Here is an 18,611-nt window from a genome sequence, read left to right as displayed (position 1 = left end):
CACATACACATACACATACCTTAATAGGAAGTTGACTCTCCTCTAATTGGTACTGCCCTTCATTTTGGGCTAATTTCCAAATAGTGCAACTGCTGAGACAGACAGCACACCTAACAGTTTATGAAATCAAACATCAAACATGCCGTCCAGCAGGCTTCAGTCCTGATGTTGGCTTCATTGTACAACGATGATGTGGCACTCCTTGTTCTGTGGCTCAGTGCCATTTCCTTAGCCAGTTGGTGGGTTTTAAAACTGACCTATGGCAGCTCATGCGGGTAAGTGTATGGAAGCACTTTTTATTGTGATAAAAGTGTATTTAGTTTATTCCCTTTGTTTCTGTGCTCTCTAAAGCAATTTAATAAACATTTGCCGTATTTTTGCACCAGTGAGCTGAACACAGGTTATAAAATTAGACTACCTTGTTGAACAGGAAAGCCGGGTCACTCCACATCAGGATCATCATCTCATCTCCGCATTCAGCCTTATTCACAATGACAGAAGTAATGCTTATTGTTATGGCAAAGCATTAGATGTAATCTCGTGTTTGAAAACAATGATTCACATCTCTTGACAGCACCGTGTAATAAAAGGCTTATTGCCCTCTTCACACAGCTTGTTATATGGCACTGTTAAATTATGATTGTTCCTACTGTATGCTATATTCAGTCATTGTGTGTGTGTGGGACCCGACCCAGATCTCAGTCTGAACCCAATCCTTAGCATGACACAGCCATATATATACATATATATATAAAAATTCCCCCTCTCACCCCTTGTGGGGTGGTATGTGTCATCCTCAAGCTTGGGTCCTCTACCAGAGGCCTGGGTGTTTGAGGGTTCTGCGCAGTATCTTAGCTGCTCCTAGGAATGCACTCTTCTGGACAGAGACCTCTGATGTTTTACCTGAAATCTGCTGTAGCCACTCTCCACTGTAATCAGTGCACTGGGGTCACAGCCCACAGTGCACAGTGCGATTACCACTGGCACCCCTGTTGCTCTTGCTTTCCACATCTTTTCTAGCTCCTCTTTTAGCCCTTGGTATTTCTCAAGCTTCTTGTGTTCCTTCTTCTTGATGTTGCTGTCGCTTCGGATTGCCACATCTATCACTGCAGCCTTCTTTTGCTGTTTGTCGATCAACACGATTTCTGGTTGGTTAGCCATCACCCGTTTGTCAGTCTGGATCTTGAAGTCCCACAGGATCTTAGCTCGTCATTCTCCATTTTGAGCTTGGAACTTCCAGCCCATACTCATGGCAGGTGCCAGCCTCTATTGATCTTGTACTGAGTGCCTGTTCTTGTGCCACCATGATTAGTGCTTCTGTGCTGTCCTTTCCAGACTTTTCCAGCCACTGGTAGGATTTCTTGATATCAGCCACTTCTTCTATTTGTCTGTGGTACATGCCGTGCAGCGGCTTGTCTCTCCATGAAGGTTCTTTGTCTTCCTTCGCCTCACCCTCGGGTTTCTGCTGCCTGAGGTATTCAATAAGCCCTTCATCTTTGGGGGCCATCTTCCTGATGTACTCTTGGATCATTTCATCCTGGACAGTGGTCTTGACACTCACTAGCCCTCGGCCTCCCTTGCTATGCTTGGTGTACAGTCTCAGGGTGCACACGCATTGTGAGGAGCTTTCTTGTCTTGATGTCAGTGGCCTCTATCTGTGGGGCGGCTGTGGCTCAGGAGGTAGAGCGGGTTGCCCGTTAATCGGAAGGTCGGCGGTTCAATCCCTGGCTCCCTGGCTTGCGTGTCGAAGTGTCCTTGGGCACAAGTCGCTTGGGCAAGATACTGAACCCTGATTTGCCCCTGGCGGCTGTTCCGCCAGTGTATGAATGGGTGTGACTGTTAATTTCCGTTTGAGCACTTAGGCTCAGTGTATGAATGTGTGTGACTGGTGACTGGTGTAAAAGCGCTTTGAGTGGTCAAAAAGACTAGAAAGGCGCTATACAAGTACGAGCATTTACATCTATCTCCTCCTTTAGCTAGTTTATTACACCAGCGGGGTATCTGATGACTGGCAGATATGTATGTGTTGATGGCTCGGATCTTGTTCTTCCCATTCAGCTGACTTTTCAGGACAGGCTTTGCTCTCTGTAGGTATTTGGCTGTAGCGGACTTCCTTGCTGCTTCTTCATGGTTTCTGTTAGCCTGCGGCACCCCAAGGTATTTGTAACTGTCCTGAACATCTGCAATGTGGCCTTCTGGTAGTTCAACCCCCTCAGTTCTGATAATTTTCCCTCTTTTTGATACCATGCGACCACACTTACTGTAGATCCTGGTAGTGTGGATCAGTGAGTCGATGGCTCGCTCATTTCTGGCATACAGCTTGATGTCGTCCATGTAGAGGAGGTGACTGATGGTTGTTCCACTTCGGAACCGGTATCCATAGCCAGTCTTTGTGATGATCTGGCTGAGGGGATTCAGGCCTATGCAGAACAGCAGCGGGGATAGTGCATCGCCTTGGTATATATCGCACTTGATGGTGACTTGTGCAATTGGCTTTGAGTTAGCTTCCAGACTTGTTTTCCACAGCCCCATTTAGGTCTTGATGTGTCCTGTTGGATCAGTGAGTCAATGTCTCGCTAATTTCTAGTAGAGGAGGTGACTGATGGGGTTCAGGCCTATGCAGAACAGCCCCATTTAGGTCTTGATGTGTCCTGTTGGATCAGTGAGTCAATGTCTCGCTAATTTCTAGTAGAGGAGGTGACTGATGGGGTTCAGGCCTATGCAGAACAGCGACTTGTGCAATTGGCTTTGAGTTGGCTTCCAGACTTGTTTTCCACAGCCCCATTGAGGATCTTGTTGTGAGAGATTGCTGTGATCTGTTCTTAGATCGACTAGCCACTGAGCATTGGTGTTTTGGTATGTTCTGCCAGTACTCTTGTGTTATTACCCTGCCACTGAGTTTACACTTTGGATGGTTCGGTGGAGAACATCAGGTTTATTCTGCTTCTCCCTTGTATCTCTTTAGGCGGGTAGCCAGAGCGCTAAGTCTTTGTTTGGCAGTCTTCAGAGCCTCAGATATCGACAGCTTATTGTATTTCTTAGATAGCCCTTTCCTTGCACCTTTCTGTAGCTCTGACAGCTGACTAACCTCTCTTCGTGTTGCCTTGATCTTGGCCTCTAACCTTCTCCTCCATGGGGGGTAACTCTCATTGTGGCTTTGTGATCCAAGCATCTCTAGGATCACTGTTGCTGTGGCGTACATCAGCTCATTGGTCTTCACATCTAGTGGGTACTTTGTCAATTAGCCTTGGCAATCTTGGTCGTTGTACTTGGGGGTCCAGCTTGGTTATGATCTTCAATCGTAGGTCATTCGCCCTTATGTTGAGTGATTCTTGGGACCCAATCTCTGAGATGATGTTAACATCTCCCCGCTGACCTGTTGTCCTGGCCCCCCCTTGCCGTAGCTTATTTGTTGTACTTCGTCAATCTCTAGTTGTGATAGCAGTTGCCGTTTGCGGATGTTAGAATACTGAGCTAGGAGTTATTTCTTGTTTCTTTGTCAGTGTTGATGATGGGTTTTGAAGCATCCATATATCCCATAGTCTCTGCATATATAATCTCTCTCACCAGGATTGCTTGTATAGTAATATTGCATCAGATCCATATTTTCTGTTCCATTTGTCATCAAGTAGCCCTGGTATTGTTCTTGTACTTGCGGTACATATCAAAACATGTTAGGTACTCTAGACAGTGGCACTGACTGGACACTGATATATACATCTGGAGTTGGTCCCCAGGCGCTGAACAGTGGCTGCCCACTGCTCCCTTGAGGGATGGGTTAAATGCAGAGAATGAATTTCACATGTATGTGACAATAAAGGTATCTTCTATTCTATATATATATATATATATACAGTGGGTACGGAAAGTATTCAGACCCCTTTAAATTTTTCACTCTTTGTTTCATTGCAGCCATTTTCCAAAAATCAAAAAAGTTCATTTTATTTCTCAGTAATGTACACTCAGCACCCCATCTTGACAGAAAAAAACAGAAATGTAGAAATTTTTGCAAATTTATTAAAAAAGAAAAACTGAAATATCACATGGTCATAAGTATTCAGACCCTTTGCTCAGTATTTAGTAGAAGCACCCTTTTGATCTAATACAGCCATGAGTCGTTTTGGGAAAGATGCAACAAGTTTTTCACATCTGGATTTGGGTATCCTCTGCCATTCCTCCTTGCAGATCCTCTCCAGTTCTGTCAGGTTGGATGGTAAACGTTGGTGGACAGCCATTTTCAGGTCTCTCCAGAGATGCTCAATTGGGTTTAAGTCAGGGCTCTGGCCGGGCCATTCAAGAACAGCCACGGAGTTGTTGTAAAGCCACTCCTTCGTTATTTTAGCGGTGTGCTTAGGGTCATTGTCTTGTTGGAAGGTAAACCTTCGGCCCAGTCTGAGGTCCAGAGCACTCTGGAAAAGGTTTTCGTCCAGGATATCCCTGTACTTGGCCGCATTCATCTTTCCCTCGATTGCAACCTGTCGTCCTGTCCCTGCAGCTGAAAAACACCCCCACAGCATGATGCTGCCACCACCATGCTTCACTGTTGAGACTGTATTGGACAGGTGATGAGCAGTGCCTGGTTTTCTACACACATACCGCTTAGAATTAAGGCCAAAAAGTTCTATCTATCTCATCAGACCAGAGGATCTTATTTATCACCATCTTGGAGTCCTTCAGGTGTTTTTTAGCAAACTCATGTGTCTTGCACTGAGGAGAGGCTTCCGTCGGGCCACTTTGCCATAAAGCCCCGACTAGGGGATTGCTGCAGTGATGGTTGACTTACTACAACTTTCTCCCATCTCCCGACTGCATCTCTGGAGCTCAGCCACAGTGACCTTTGGGTTCTTCTTTACCTCTCTCACCAAGGCTCTTCTCCCCCGATAGCTCAGTTTGGCCGGACGGCCAGCTCTAGGAAGGGTTCTGGTCGTCCCAAACGTCTTCCATTTGAGGATTATGGAGGCCACTGTGCTCTTAGGAACCTTAAGTGCAGTAGAATTTTTTTTGTAACCTTGGCCAGATCTGTGCCTTGCCACAATTCTGTCTCTGGGCTCTTCAGGCAGTTCCTTTGACCTCATGATTCTCATTTGCTCTGACATGCACTGTGAGCTGTAAGGTCTTATATAGACAGGTGTGTGGCTTTCCAAATCAAGTCCAATCAGTATAATCAAACACAGCTGGACTCAAATGAAGGTGTAGAACCATCTCAAGGATGATCAGAAGAAACAGAAACAGCACCTGAGTTAAATATGAGTGTCACGGCAAAGGGTCTGAATACTTATGACCATGTGATATTTCAGTTTTTCTTTTTTAATAAATTTTCAAAAATTTCCACATTTCTGTTTTTTTCTGTCAAGATGGGGTGCTGAGTGTACATTACTGAAAAATAAAATGAACTTTTTTGATTTTTGGAAAATGGCTGCAATGAAACAAAGAGTGAAAAATTTAAAGGGGTCTGAATACTTTCCGTACCCACTGTATATTATATATCTCTGTATAGATATATAGAGATAGTGGTTTATGGTCTTTTGGCTTAAAAGAGAACACTGAACACAACATCATTTTCAAGAGATTTAATAATTTACTAAAAAAAGAGTGTAAAAGTAACAGATCTCTCCCACTTAAGTGGATCTGTTCGATATTCAAAGTGATGACAGATGTAACAAATTTTTGCAAACTTGCCCTTGTCAGTGCATTTGTGTACACTTACTTGGCAATTTAACCTCTTGGGTGTAATTAAATGGGTTTTGCACTGTATACTGTATATCAAAAAAGCTCACAGCAAAAAAATACTTTTGATATGAATCACTTAAAAGTAAACCAACCAGCATGAAATGTACAGCTTTAAGAAATTCCAAAAAACACAGCTGAAAAGTGTATATACAAACATGCTAGGAATCAAAAAAAGAGCAGACTGAGTGATGCTGAAAAGACAGGCCATTCTAATGGTTTGCTTGACATCATTTAGGAGAACCAATGAACTAAAGCATCATTCTTAAATATGTCATAACCTTGCAATGTTCAAACATCATGGTCTTCTATTGCCTATTTCAAGTTTTTAGCAGAAGAGGAACACTTTATAAATATAGATTATAACATATCTCCTGCATCAATTAGTTTAATTTAAACTCATTAAATAAAAAGGTAAAATGTTCAATATCTGTAGAAAATAAACAAAAGCAACAAAAATGCATTTTCTTTGATAAATGTTCATTCGGTCTCCACTTCTAAAGAGATGGTTGTGTTCATCACCCTTATCATTAAGTGCCTGCTTAGAAGAGGTAATATATTTTATTTATATATACATACATATATATATATATATATATATATATATATATATACATACATACATACATATATACATACATATATATATATATATATATATATATATATATATACATACATACATACATATATATATACATACATACATATATATATACATACATACATACATACATATATATATATACATTTCAAATTCTATGACATGATATACTTTTTATAAATATGGCATCTTTACAATTACATTAAATGACAATTTCTATTTCAAATCCCATGACAATGAACAGTCAACTGGGGAAAAGGCCTTGTTAAAGTTTCTCATTTTCTTGTTTTAAATATTAAAAATAAGTCTCAATTCTTGCAAATGTACGTTTTACATTATAAACACTTCTGTCTTAACTGGTCAAATATTTTCCATCGTGTTCTTATCCGACACTTTGGAAGGTGAGGAAAAAGTGCCATTATCAAATGCTTCCCCTTTGGAGTAAAAGAGGACGTTTGCCCCTTTCCGTTTGAGTAAAGGTAAAAGTTTAACCGACTGCAAGTCCCAAGAAGCTCAACAGTGCAGTTCTATACAAAAATGTAAGAGCATTGTTGATGTAACAAAGCCATGTGTTTGTGTTGTCATGCCATTTTGCTGGTTGTACAATATGGAGTTATGTGACCCTGCACAGATGTCCCTTTCCACAGGTGAGGGTGAGTATAGAGAATCATACAGAGCTTCCACAGATGCTTCAGATGCCACTAAGAGGTGTAGCCCAAGTGGAACATAATGCTGTTTTGACCAGGAGAAATTTAACATTGTGATACGTCAGTAAAATGGGCATAGTTTGATATATCCATCTGTTTATCTTCCCCAGAAAGCACCGTAACTGGCAGAGAACCAGTTCTGAAGGTACAAACATTACTGGGTTTGCAAGGTGTCGTGGTTATCAAGTAAAACTCAAAGTCATTGTTCAGAGCATTTCACTCTTCGGAATTATTACATTCCAGGCATGGGAGAGTCTGACTTGCCCCGTCCTTTACTTGGCCATTAAATCCACGTCGGCCCGAAACAACCGAAGAGCTCTGGTGCTCTCTGGTGCCCAGAAGGAGGAAGTGTAGGCACAGAGGAAATGAAGGTAACCGTCAGTCCCCTAGAGTTGTCCTTGAAGTCTCACACAGCTAAAGCATGTTCAGGATGGCATTGTACATTTGGATCAGTACAGCCAAGTGGACAGGCAGGCAGGACTGGCGGTCTTGGGTGGCAGGGGTACACGTCAGCCAGGATAGGGCATTGTACTGCTCCAATACAAACCTGTGTTTGAAAAATATGCAATTTTAGCAATAACAATTTGTAAGAAATTCTGACTTCTGAAAATATTTTAAATGGATTATATTCCCAAAGTGTATCCTAATAATCCAGTGTCATAATAGTGAGCACTAAAATCTGTTTTTCACTCTCAGTATTGGTACATAATATTTTGGTTTTCACTGTAGTATTGCTTAACAACTGATCACAATCTTATAGCATTAAATGGCATTTTTCACTTTTGATAATATCATAATCATTAATCAATTCTTAACGAGATATATCCCTTTAATAATCAAAATAAATAGATTTTTGTAATGTTATTTGAAACCACAATTATCTCTTATCAGCTGGGCTTGTGATGTATATGCCAATGATAATCTCTTCATTGTGACTGATCAACAAATAATAAAAACCTTTCCTTAGCAGACTGTTATATTAAATTATGTTATATTATAATAAAGAACATTTATTTAAATCACATAGATCTAAATCAGCTACTTAAATATGACCATTAGCAAAGACTTTGAAGGCTTCTCCAGTATCTGCTTTCACTAGCAGTACTATACAGCAGATGATAAAGAAATCAAAAGGGACAACATGTATTTTGTATTTACCTGAGCACATCAGAGGTGGTCTTTGAGTCTAAGGGGTGAGGGGTCCTCTTAGTCTTGTCTGACACCAGCTCATCTGACTGGGCTATGGAGATGTGGTGGTGGAGGGAGGCCTGAAGTCCAGACACAAAGGTACAATGTCAAATGTTAAAGTATGCTTGGCTATAGCGAGCAACTGTGTGCCTCTTCAATGTTTAATCACATAATTAAAAGCATTTCTACACAAATTTTTGATCTAATCAATATACCAGTATCTCTTTCCATCTTTTTGGGCTTTACTGGCATTCTCTTTGTCTCTCTCTCACACACACACACACATAGTGTTTTTATCATACCTTGAGGAAGAGTGGACACTGGCTCTCAGCCTGCGGACAGGACGCCCAGAACCAGTGAGGAAGGCCGTTTGCCTGTGCAGTGGAGACGTAGTAGCCCAGAGCCAGCGGCTGCTGCTTCAGCTCTTCTGGTGGACTGTCCCTGGACAGTAAGCGCTCTCCCTGGTTCTATACACACAGGAGAAGGCCAGCAATTAATTACAAACCTCTATTATAGTTTAACAAATTCTGGGTCATGGTCTATACAAGTTATTAATCCATCTACATCTTACAATTCTGAGCCTTTCCATGGGCATGAGTGGGCTGCTGTCCTTAAACTAAAATATGTAAATCTGTAATTTTCAGAATAATGCATGAAAACATGAAAAGAGTACAGATAAACTGGCACAGCAGTTAATAATATTGCATTTGAAATAGATCTCCTGCATATATATTGTAGTTTATTGGTTTCCCAAATAAGTGCTTAAAATCCAAAATCATTTATTTCAATTTAGATAGCATGCAGCCATATGCAGCCCTTATAGATCAAAATATATACTGTCATATAATATAGTATTATTTAAGTTATACATAAAGCTCCAGCAACCCAATCTGAAGTGGAAAATACTGTTATTAGCCAGCAAATGTCTATGTCTTATATTAGCTGATAAGCAAATTTTTGCAAAAGAACACCATACATCCATAATGACAGCACAAAAAAATAAGTATGCATAACAGTTACTTTAAACTATAATTTGCTTGAACATCTACAATTTGCCCGGGCTGCTCCCACAGTTAGTCAGTACTGAATGACGTGTGCTATAACACAGGTTGTCAACACATCTCCTCTCCTTTGCTTCCAAGACAAATTCCTCTGCATCTGTTTCACTTGGCAAAACTCAAATTCTGATTAATAATATGTGTATTAACGATAAATGTATAGTGTATAGTGATGTTAGCAAAGCCTGCAGAACAAGAGCTCCTGTGCTTCATAATCATTCAAACAGCATGTCTGTTTCACACATAGGGCATGCCTTTTCTTTCCTTTGCAAGAGGCTTTCTTTCCACTGGTCCCTGACTCACCTTGTTGTGCTGGAAATGTGATCCCATTCCCATTCCCATTCCAGACGGAGAGCCAGGCGAGGGCACAGGAGATGTGTTAGGGGAAGGGTGGAGGTTCCCCGTGATCAGCATCATGTCATGGCCAATGTCGTTCTCCAGTTCAGGAAAGGGCAGATCAAACATGTCATCTGAGGGAAGAAACAAAGAGGGAAAAGATGTCAGCAAAGCCCCAGTGAATTTGAACTTTGGTAATTGACAGTGACATCTCTCCAGTCTGGGATAATTTCCCACCAACACAATTAATATTCAGGGTGGCACGGTGGTGCAGTGGTTAGCACTGTTGCCTCACAGCAAGAATGTCGTGGGTTCCCCCCAGTGGAGTTTGCATGTTCCTTCCACCATCCAAAGACATGCAGACTAGGTTAATTGGTGACCCTAAATTGTCCTTAGGTGTGAGAATGAGTGGTTGTTTGTCTATATGTGGCCCTGCGATGGTCTGGCGACCTGTCCAAGGTATACCCTGGCTTTCGCCCGATGTCAGCTGGGATTGGCTCCAGCCCCCTGCGACCCTGTACGCAGGATAAGCGGTTGACAATGGATGGATGGGACAATTAATATTCACACAAGGGGGCACAATGTAGTTTTTTGGCACATGTCATTTGTGACTGTGATGTGGGTGGAGAGATGGTTTGGTACAACAATGCCACCTGTTGGTACCAAAAAATATAAATCTAAACCGTTTTTTAAATGGGTTGCATCAATGTTTCAAGACATAGTAAGTAATTGTGTAACTATAGTAGGACTGTTATCCAGCTGGACAGTACCATTATTGTCCTCAGTGGGGTAGGAGCTGGGTGCCAGCTGGGTGGTGGCAGAAGTTGGGAAGACGAGTATGTGTGTACAGGAAGCGTCTTGAGGTGTGTTGAGCTGCGAGGTCTGCAAGTTCAGTGCAGTGCTGCGGCCAAACACTGAGCCCATGGTCACTGCATCTGGACACACACATAGAGAAACACAGCAAAAGTGACATGCCTGTTTATACTAGGTCTGCAAATATATGTTTTTTAAATTAGCTGCAAAATAGAAATGGTCCACATATTAAGTCAAGTTAATGTACTAGCTTTTTTTAATGCTGTAGCTCATTTACAGTTTTTATCGGCACAATTATGTAGCACATCTGTGTACCTAATCTGCATCTAATCAGGGTTTATATTAATATATATATGTCACTGTTTGTCAACTATTTGAACTGTTGTAAATGTGAAACTAAACTAAACAATATAATCCGAGTGTACTGCAATTCCCACTATTATTATCAACATAAACATCACCACTGTCATTAACTTCATTATGTCACTGCCATCCTCTAACAGTTTCACAAAGTGGACAGGCTACTAACCAGGCATGACCACAAAGGAGCCCTGTGGCTCCATGGCTACCAGGCACGCGCTGAGGATAGTGGGGGAGTCAGCAGCTGAGATCCCACAAATACGACAAGCCTCCTTCAGCTGGCGCCCTATTGAATGGAGGGAATGTTCCCCAAGGAGTGAGCTCCAGTCTAGAGAGAGCGGGTGGGAGATGCATGTGTGAGATGGAAAACAAGATCAGAGAAGAGATATTTAGAGGGATAGGGAGAGACTAGAGAGAGAGAGAGAGAATAATTTATCTTGTTTTGTCTCATTCTTATATCTAAATTCTTCAGGGAAAATGAAAGAGACCCAAACAAAGACTGAGATTTATAAAAAAAGAGGACTGAACATAGGAATGGAATTTAAAAGAAGTTTGACTACAAGTATGTGTATGCACGTGTGTATACCCAAGAGTGTATATACTATAAATGGATATTAGGGAACTGGTCAAACAGTCATAGTTTATGCTAAATGAATGGCCCTACTCACTGCTTTGTCTTTGCTCAAAGTCAGAGTAAATAAGGAGACTTCTAAGTCTCCAGCCACTTTATTTCAAATTACATATGGATAGAAATATAAGGAGTAAAGAACAAGGAGCACACAGTAAAGTATATGTACTGATTATAGTGATTATAAAGTAGTGTTCTGTCAGCATTAAAATAAAAGAAACAAAAAGATCTTGCGACAAACTGTTTTATTTACTCACCTTTTAGCTCCCCATGCCCCAGTCTGCCTAATCGACCAATCACAATCCTCCATGGAAGTGAGGTCATCTGGATGATCCCAATACACCATTCCCACAGTTTCTGTAGTCCCATCTTCCTGGCTGAAACCTTAGGATGTCGCACTCTGAAGTGAAGAAACAATCAAACACAAAATGCAATCAGAGCATTATCTTATGCTAAACACATTCTTTCCACATGTGATAATAGCAAATGTAGAACAATTAAAAAGGTGCACAGAATTAGGAGCAACTTTTCCACACCTGTTGGGTACATCAATGTTGATAATGCAGGTCTCCAGCAGCTCCCCCTGCTGGTCGGTGCAGGACACCAGGATCCAGCGCTGGTCATGCGATAGGCAGTATCCAACAAAGAGCACATTGTATTTGGGAGGGAGCTCTGCCCATATCTCCCCTGGTTCTGGCTGCTTGGGACGGGTTGGACCAAGGATGAAGGGGGGACAGTATAGCTGCAGAGGGCTGGGATGCTGGGGAAGGACATTCAAATTTCAAAAAAGAAAAGTGAATTAATGTATGTAATAATGCATGATCAAGTATATTACAATGATTTTTAGTGTATAATATGACAAGTAAATCTGTTTTTGAATTTTCATGTCTACCTCTGGACTCTTAAGTACAGAACTGATAGTGGACACTGGTCCAAAGCCAGTCAGGGACTTGATGTGCGTTTGCTGAGGCAGCAGGCGCCTGCATTGGGAGTAACAGGAGAAGGCCAGGGAGCGCAGATGTTGCAAGTACAAATGGTTCTCCCCACTGGCTGGCTGGAGAAGGTACTGGCATGGCACCACCTAAGTAAGATACATCAAGATGACGATCACAAGAGCAAGAGTGAATAATTCTGTTCAGTGTAAATCTGAGTGTCTTCCTACCTGTAGCACCAGCGCAGGTCTCATCGTCTCAGGCAAAGTCTGTAGCATCTCTGTGTAGCAGCGTAGAAGCCCTAGTAGCCAAATGCTACCTGCCTCTACCTCGTCAACCTCTTCTTCCTCCCCCCCTTCACTTCTTGCTCCACTTGAGCTAAGAAAAGCATCCACTATGTAAATAACAATAGCTGGTGGGTTGGCATGGCTCTCCATTGAGTCGGCCACAGTGGGGATGCCGATTCTAGCCTGCTCAGGAGTGCTGAAAGAGAGCAAGAGAAGAAAGACTATAATCGTACTAGTTCAAATGTGTGGAACAAAATTTGAGATTAGACAATTTCCCCAATAATTTGGGTCTTACAGTTCAGGGTTTTCCGCTGGTGTGTTGGCTGGTTGTGTGGCACTAGAGGGCCCTTTAGAATCGCTGGTCGAGCCTTGAGTTGTCTCAGCCGTCTGGTTGGAGTTTGCTCCACTCGGAGTCGGAGCATTTCCTGAACTCGTAGCCCCTGGCGCTTGTTCACCATCAGGAGCCCAAGCTTGAAGCTGCCCAGAAGAGGCAGCCTGGGCTGAGGATGTGGGGTTTAAAGGAGGCTGGACTTTAGGAGGCAACAGAAGACTGCTGTCCAAAGGCAGGGCTGAGAGCTGGGGACCTGCATTTAAAAATATTTAAAATTAGAATAAAGCGCAATAGAAGTGCCTGGATGATATTTAATATATTAGATTAGTTCAGATTAGTCAGTTTTAAAGTTCTCACCAAGCTGCTGCTTGCATGCATACGCGTAGAGTTTAAGTTTGCTGAGGTTGTCGGTGTGCTGCTGTCCAGCCCAGGGTCCAGTCAACCACTGGTCCACATCCAGCTCCTCCAGCTTCTCTGGCTCCACCTCTTCCCCTACACGCACGAGGCCATCCCTGGACACCTTGGCCAGAGGACGGTGCTTCCCAAGGCAGCACGTCTGGAAACAGAGTCAGGGCTACTGTTCAGTTTCTCATTGGAAGCTCTCATCACATTTTATTACAATACGTGTTGAAATTCTAATATGCTTCGGAATTCAGTCTCCTACCTCGTAAACAGCACTGAGCTCCTGGAAGAAAGCCCTGGCTGCAGCCAGCAGAGAGGGGCTGTTGGGACAAAGCACCAAATAGGCCACATCCCGCTGCCCCCCATAAGGCTCCAGCAGCAACTTCTCCCAGAAAGGTAACGCCAAAGGAGACAATGCCAAGAAGTCCCTGTCCCGGTCATAGCCCAGTAATACTGTAGGGATGGGCAAGGGCTCTGGCGACTCTTCCGAACCTTAGACAAATAGAAATAGTAACAATTTTAGTTGGCTACAGTCTAATGACGATGTCTCATTTGTAGCATCACAGGTAACAAACAGTAAAAAACTAAGACAGGGGATATGTTTTAGGCATAAAAACTAAGAATGTATTGAATCACCGTAGGAGCCTCTCCCAGCCATCTTATGGAACTGCTGCCAGGTGAGTGGACCCTGAACGTGCTGGATATTTTCCCAAGTCCGTCCTGTTCTCTTCTTCTGGATGGCATCCTGCAGGAAAGGCTGCAGAGACAGCAGCATACGAACCATATCCTGGGATGACAACATGCTCATGTCCACCACTGTGGAGATTGGCAGGCACACACACAAAAAGAAAACATGAACAGATGCACACGTGTTAACATGGTTTTATACACAAAAGCAAATGAACACACGTAAAACATCAATATTTAGTGTAGATAACACAAAGGCAGCTAGGCATACATAAATAATATTCTCACCATAAATCTTTCAAACCTGTAAAGTAGGACACTGTTATCCTAAGAATGCATTTAGCTATTTTTATGGCCTATATTTTTTAAATCACTTCTTCAGCAGCCAAATCATCCTTCTTACCATTCGTGTGAGGCCAGGGGTGAAGAGCAGTACTTCTGACAACAGCTGGATCTACTTTCCCTCCTGTGGGGTTATCCACATACTGCAGCCCCTGTTCCAAGGCATTGTAACACTCCACACAGGCATCACTCCCATCAGCCCACTGCTTTTCAGACATCCAGCTTTGGAGCAGTGCCCCCTTGCGGCCATGGCAGGAACAGCTGAGGGGGAGATGCAGTGATGCCAGGGAAGAAATGGGCTGGGAGCACTGTTCCTGCAGAAGGACCATGACTGACGGAGAGGCAGGGGCGGAGTCCTGCGGCCGCTTGGCCCTGTGGTCTCCCATAGTTGGGTCCCGCCGGCAAAGAGCCAGCCTCCTCTCGGCCGCCCGGCCTACTTCAGATGTCCGACCATAAATATCCAGCTCATCCTCCAGGAAGAGGCCTGTGCCATGGGCCAGCAGCCTGTTCACTATGGCACTGAAGCCACACATACAGCGGTACTGATCTTCACAAGTGGAATCAGGGATATACACCCCCACATCTGCTCCTTTGACATTCATATTGCAGGCACAGATACAGCAGCTGTCAAAGTTGCGATCTTTGAAGACGTTGAGGACGGAATCTGAGAGCAGGAGGATAGCATACAGGCTGTGGGCCTCAGGCAGGGAGGGTCCTGGCCGAGCTAGGGGCTCTACAGAGCTAAGAGGCAGGCTGGTGGAGGGCGTGGAGACAGGTGAGCTGAGCTCAGTACCATCCTGCTTCACTGAACCCTGCCCAGAGCCTGCAGCGTTAATACCCCGTGGTGTACGAGGGGTTCGTGGAGTGGGCACAGAGAAGCGGGGAGTGGCAGGAGACGGGAGGATGCCAACAGTGGTGCTCACAGAGGCAGTGGTGGCGCTCATCTGGCCGTACTCCTGGTCTGTGAGGGTGTTGACGCTGGGGATGTTTCTGGAAAACATACATTGACAGAAACAAAAACTAATAGTCAGAAAGATAAACCAGTTTCTCTAACTGTTCTCTTCTCTGTCTCAGCAGAGCAAAACCCTTAGCATTATTTTTTAATTAAAGTTTTTAAAAGCTTTAATAAAAATTTCAAAAATAAATAAAATTAAAAAATAAATCAATCTTATCATAGCTCACGTGTATCCATCTCTGATGAAAGTGTTATTCTGGGGATGCATGACCGCTGGGAAATGCTCCATTTTGGGTAAGAGGGCCCAGGATGGACGATAGTAACATTGCTCGGGAATCTTGAGTGGTTGTAGACTCTGGCTGGGTAGGCAGGATAGCGGTGCAAACATGGAAGATCCTATTTGTGGCTGGAAAGAGAGGACGTCATGGAAAAATTCTATCATTTTTTTATTCATTTAGCTAACACTTTTATCCAAAGCGACTTACAATTGCTATACATGTGAGATGTCGCACGCCTCTGGAGTAACTAGGGGTTAAGTGTCTTGCTCAGGAACACAGTGGTGTATGTCTCACAGTGGGAATCAAACCCAGGTCTCCCACACCAAAGGCAAGAAACTTATCTATGCGCCATCACAACCCCATGGTATCATTGAGAAACATAGACACACAGTGGTAAAAGTGCCATTTGGTGATCATTTTCACTGAAATTACAAGATGTGTTTGGCATAGCATATGTAGATAGTAAGGGTTCAGCAGGTTACACATTATGCTAGAGTAAGTCATGGGTACTTTAACAAGGAATTATTGGGGATAACCTAGAAAGATGCAATTTTACACAGGACAAGGCATTTTACTCACTGTCAACAAATCATACAAAAATACCAAAAACAACAATGCAATGCTGTTAGCCCCTTGTCCTTTTCATTCCTACTGAAGACATACATTTTACCGAGTGACAAATATATACTTAAATGTGCCCACTCTAGCCTCTCAACATGATTGTCAGGTAATTACAAAATAAATTATAATTCCTGTTAGCTTAAATAAGTCTGGAAAACCTCCTCTGATCCCTCTCATTTACAAGTTGATATTCCTCACATCAACTAGCACTGAATACATATTGATTATACACAACATTACACTCTATAAGCGATAGAGCCTGTAGTACAATACAATGAAAATCTTGTACATCTGGAGCTAACACTCGTTGTCATTAATTTGCCTTGATCCAATCAATTCTAAAGCTAAATTGAACCTTTTAATCCTGTTTGCATGTTTTACATATTAAATTGCACTAACAATACTTGTTGTTTGGAGGAGCTTGTTGTTTGTGTTAACAAGCAGATGCACCTAATAGTGGCCACTAAGTGCATTCTACTATAATTAGTATTTCCCAGCTCACAGAGCCTGCAGTCACTACAGATGTCTGACACAGAGCACAACAAAGAGCTAGCTCATTAGCGAGCAACAGGTATTAGTGAAACAATTCCAACAAGATGTGTGAGCTGCTTAGTATCCGACTGCCAGTCAGTCAACAAGTCCTTGTATTGACATCCCTTTGATGAGTTTTAAATGGACTGAAGTAATTTATGAAAGTAATTAACTAGTCTAAGTCCCTATTTCCACACTTTAATGTCATTTTATTTGTAGTTCATTCTTTTAACACACGATGGACAAAGCTAAATGGGCTGCTATGTGCTCTTAATTGGGGATTGATCCAGAATGTCTATTGTTCATGTTAACTGCCACCTCTCCTCACCTTGATATCCTCCAGCCTGGGACTGGCCATGCCCTCCTCAATCTCCATCCTGTATTCGTTGAACTGGGTAGAAGTTAAAGGCGGCAAGTGATCAGCCGCTCCGCTGGGCGCAGGGGGCTCTTGACTCGGAGTGTCACGATATGTCATGATGGGAGAAAAGGCTGGGTGCTGCTCCAAAGAAGGTGGGGTGGGAAACATCCGCTGGAGGTCTGCTACTGCTGAAAGGAGACAGGAATGGAGAAAGACATGGAGAGAGAAAAACTTTTGTTTACACAGGGGTAATGGGATTAAGAAAATCTTTGCATCACCTAAAAATTACTTTAACAGATAAAGTATGGATGCAGCAGCTATACATGAAAACTGTAGTTAGAAAGAAATGTATTTCATCAAGATTATACAACTAAATACTCACTTGATGGATAAGGTACTGCAACTCTCCCTTCTTTCCCCAGAGGGCGATCTTCTGTTGTTACTGGAAGCTTGCTTGAGTGCTGGTTGGGGTAAACAGTCTACAAATTATTACACATGAGATTAGATCAGTTTTATTTAATACAATGTTTTCTGCTTCAGAATATTTAAGCATAAAATATAATGGATAATAAGAGAATTATATTAATAATGCCTGTGCTTCCAATGAATCTTTAAATTGGAAAAACTGTTACTGTTATCATGCCAACTTCAGTATGTTTGCTAGAAATACAAATGTAGAAGAGTCAGACAGCAATCTCACACGCTGTTTGTTGAAAAATGAATTAATATAGCACATAAACCATGATGCCTCACCCCCAACTCTTCCTCGTCTTCATCAAATATGTTGTCTAGATCAGAGATGTTAACCACTAGATCTTTTTCTCTGGTCAGAGAAGGATTGGCTTTGGCAGCTGCGTCATCCTGACTTGATTCATCTAAAAACAACACACAAACAACTTTAAGATAATGATTTAAAATTACCTGTGAGTAGTTGAACCTTGAAATGGGGATCGCACGCAATTTACTGTAGAACATGCATATGATGTAGTTGGTGGTGGCTATGTCCCACCTGATTTTGGTGCAGAGTTAAAAATGGACATCGCATCTTTTCCATCAGGCAGTGCTCCGTTGCTAGTGATTTCTTCTCCCTGCTGGATGAATTAGAAGATGACAAGAATAATTTCAGCACCCCTTTTAAACAAAGATTATATGAATAAGATGTGCACTGTGCAAAAATATTGATTATAATTGTTACAAATCTTAACTCTTACTGCATAATGTAAAGTGTGTGTGTTGTCCTACCTTGACCTTTTTGCTGGGTTCTCGCCCTTGACCCTTTAACCTCTTGGAAGTGGAGAAATTGTACTCTATGTCCCCTTCCTTGAAGTCATAGGGATCATCCCCGGGCTCCCGCAGTGCCTCCACACCTGGCTGCTGGAACAGGCCAAAAGCATGGATGTGCTCCTTCACCCTCTCCTCTGAGATTTTAAATCTCTTCAGAGTCTGTGTGTACAGTCTGGATGAGA

At 42.6% G+C, this 18,611-nt stretch overlaps 1 protein-coding gene across 6 annotated transcripts in view; it reads right to left on the bottom strand.

Moving 5' to 3' along the window:
* Positions 1–6,456: 6,456 nt before the first annotated feature.
* The window catches only part of LOC119914256 (mediator of RNA polymerase II transcription subunit 13-like), an 84,155-nt gene continuing 72,000 nt past the window's right edge, over positions 6,457–18,611 (bottom strand). For 3 of the 6 annotated variants that reach the window (XM_038733433.1, XM_038733431.1, XM_038733430.1), the window contains exons 11-31: positions 18,388–18,601; positions 18,155–18,236; positions 17,899–18,020; positions 17,528–17,624; positions 17,116–17,333; positions 15,585–15,763; positions 14,464–15,392; positions 14,010–14,189; positions 13,636–13,865; positions 13,329–13,527; positions 12,936–13,224; positions 12,584–12,836; positions 12,314–12,502; positions 11,958–12,181; positions 11,679–11,821; positions 10,963–11,121; positions 10,391–10,555; positions 9,588–9,754; positions 8,529–8,693; positions 8,197–8,306; positions 6,457–7,585 (exon numbers count right to left, since the gene is read on the bottom strand). In XM_038733433.1, the coding sequence (XP_038589361.1) occupies positions 7,453–7,585; positions 8,197–8,306; positions 8,529–8,693; positions 9,588–9,754; positions 10,391–10,555; positions 10,963–11,121; positions 11,679–11,821; positions 11,958–12,181; positions 12,314–12,502; positions 12,584–12,836; positions 12,936–13,224; positions 13,329–13,527; positions 13,636–13,865; positions 14,010–14,189; positions 14,464–15,392; positions 15,585–15,763; positions 17,116–17,333; positions 17,528–17,624; positions 17,899–18,020; positions 18,155–18,236; positions 18,388–18,601 (4,447 nt within the window). In that variant the 3' untranslated portion in view covers positions 6,457–7,452. The remainder of the gene's footprint in view (positions 7,586–8,196; positions 8,307–8,528; positions 8,694–9,587; positions 9,755–10,390; positions 10,556–10,962; positions 11,122–11,678; positions 11,822–11,957; positions 12,182–12,313; positions 12,503–12,583; positions 12,837–12,935; positions 13,225–13,328; positions 13,528–13,635; positions 13,866–14,009; positions 14,190–14,463; positions 15,393–15,584; positions 15,764–17,115; positions 17,334–17,527; positions 17,625–17,898; positions 18,021–18,154; positions 18,237–18,387; positions 18,602–18,611) is intronic. The other 3 variants (XM_038733432.1, XM_038733434.1, XM_038733435.1) reach the window with 3 other exon arrangements.

Source organism: Micropterus salmoides, unplaced genomic scaffold (assembly GCF_014851395.1).
Source record: "Micropterus salmoides isolate LMB-PRFRI ecotype aquatic unplaced genomic scaffold, ASM1485139v1 Ms_hic_scaffold_20, whole genome shotgun sequence".
NCBI classification, from domain to species: domain Eukaryota; kingdom Metazoa; phylum Chordata; class Actinopteri; order Centrarchiformes; family Centrarchidae; genus Micropterus; species Micropterus salmoides.
This window is presented reverse-complemented; position numbering and strand designations above follow the sequence as displayed.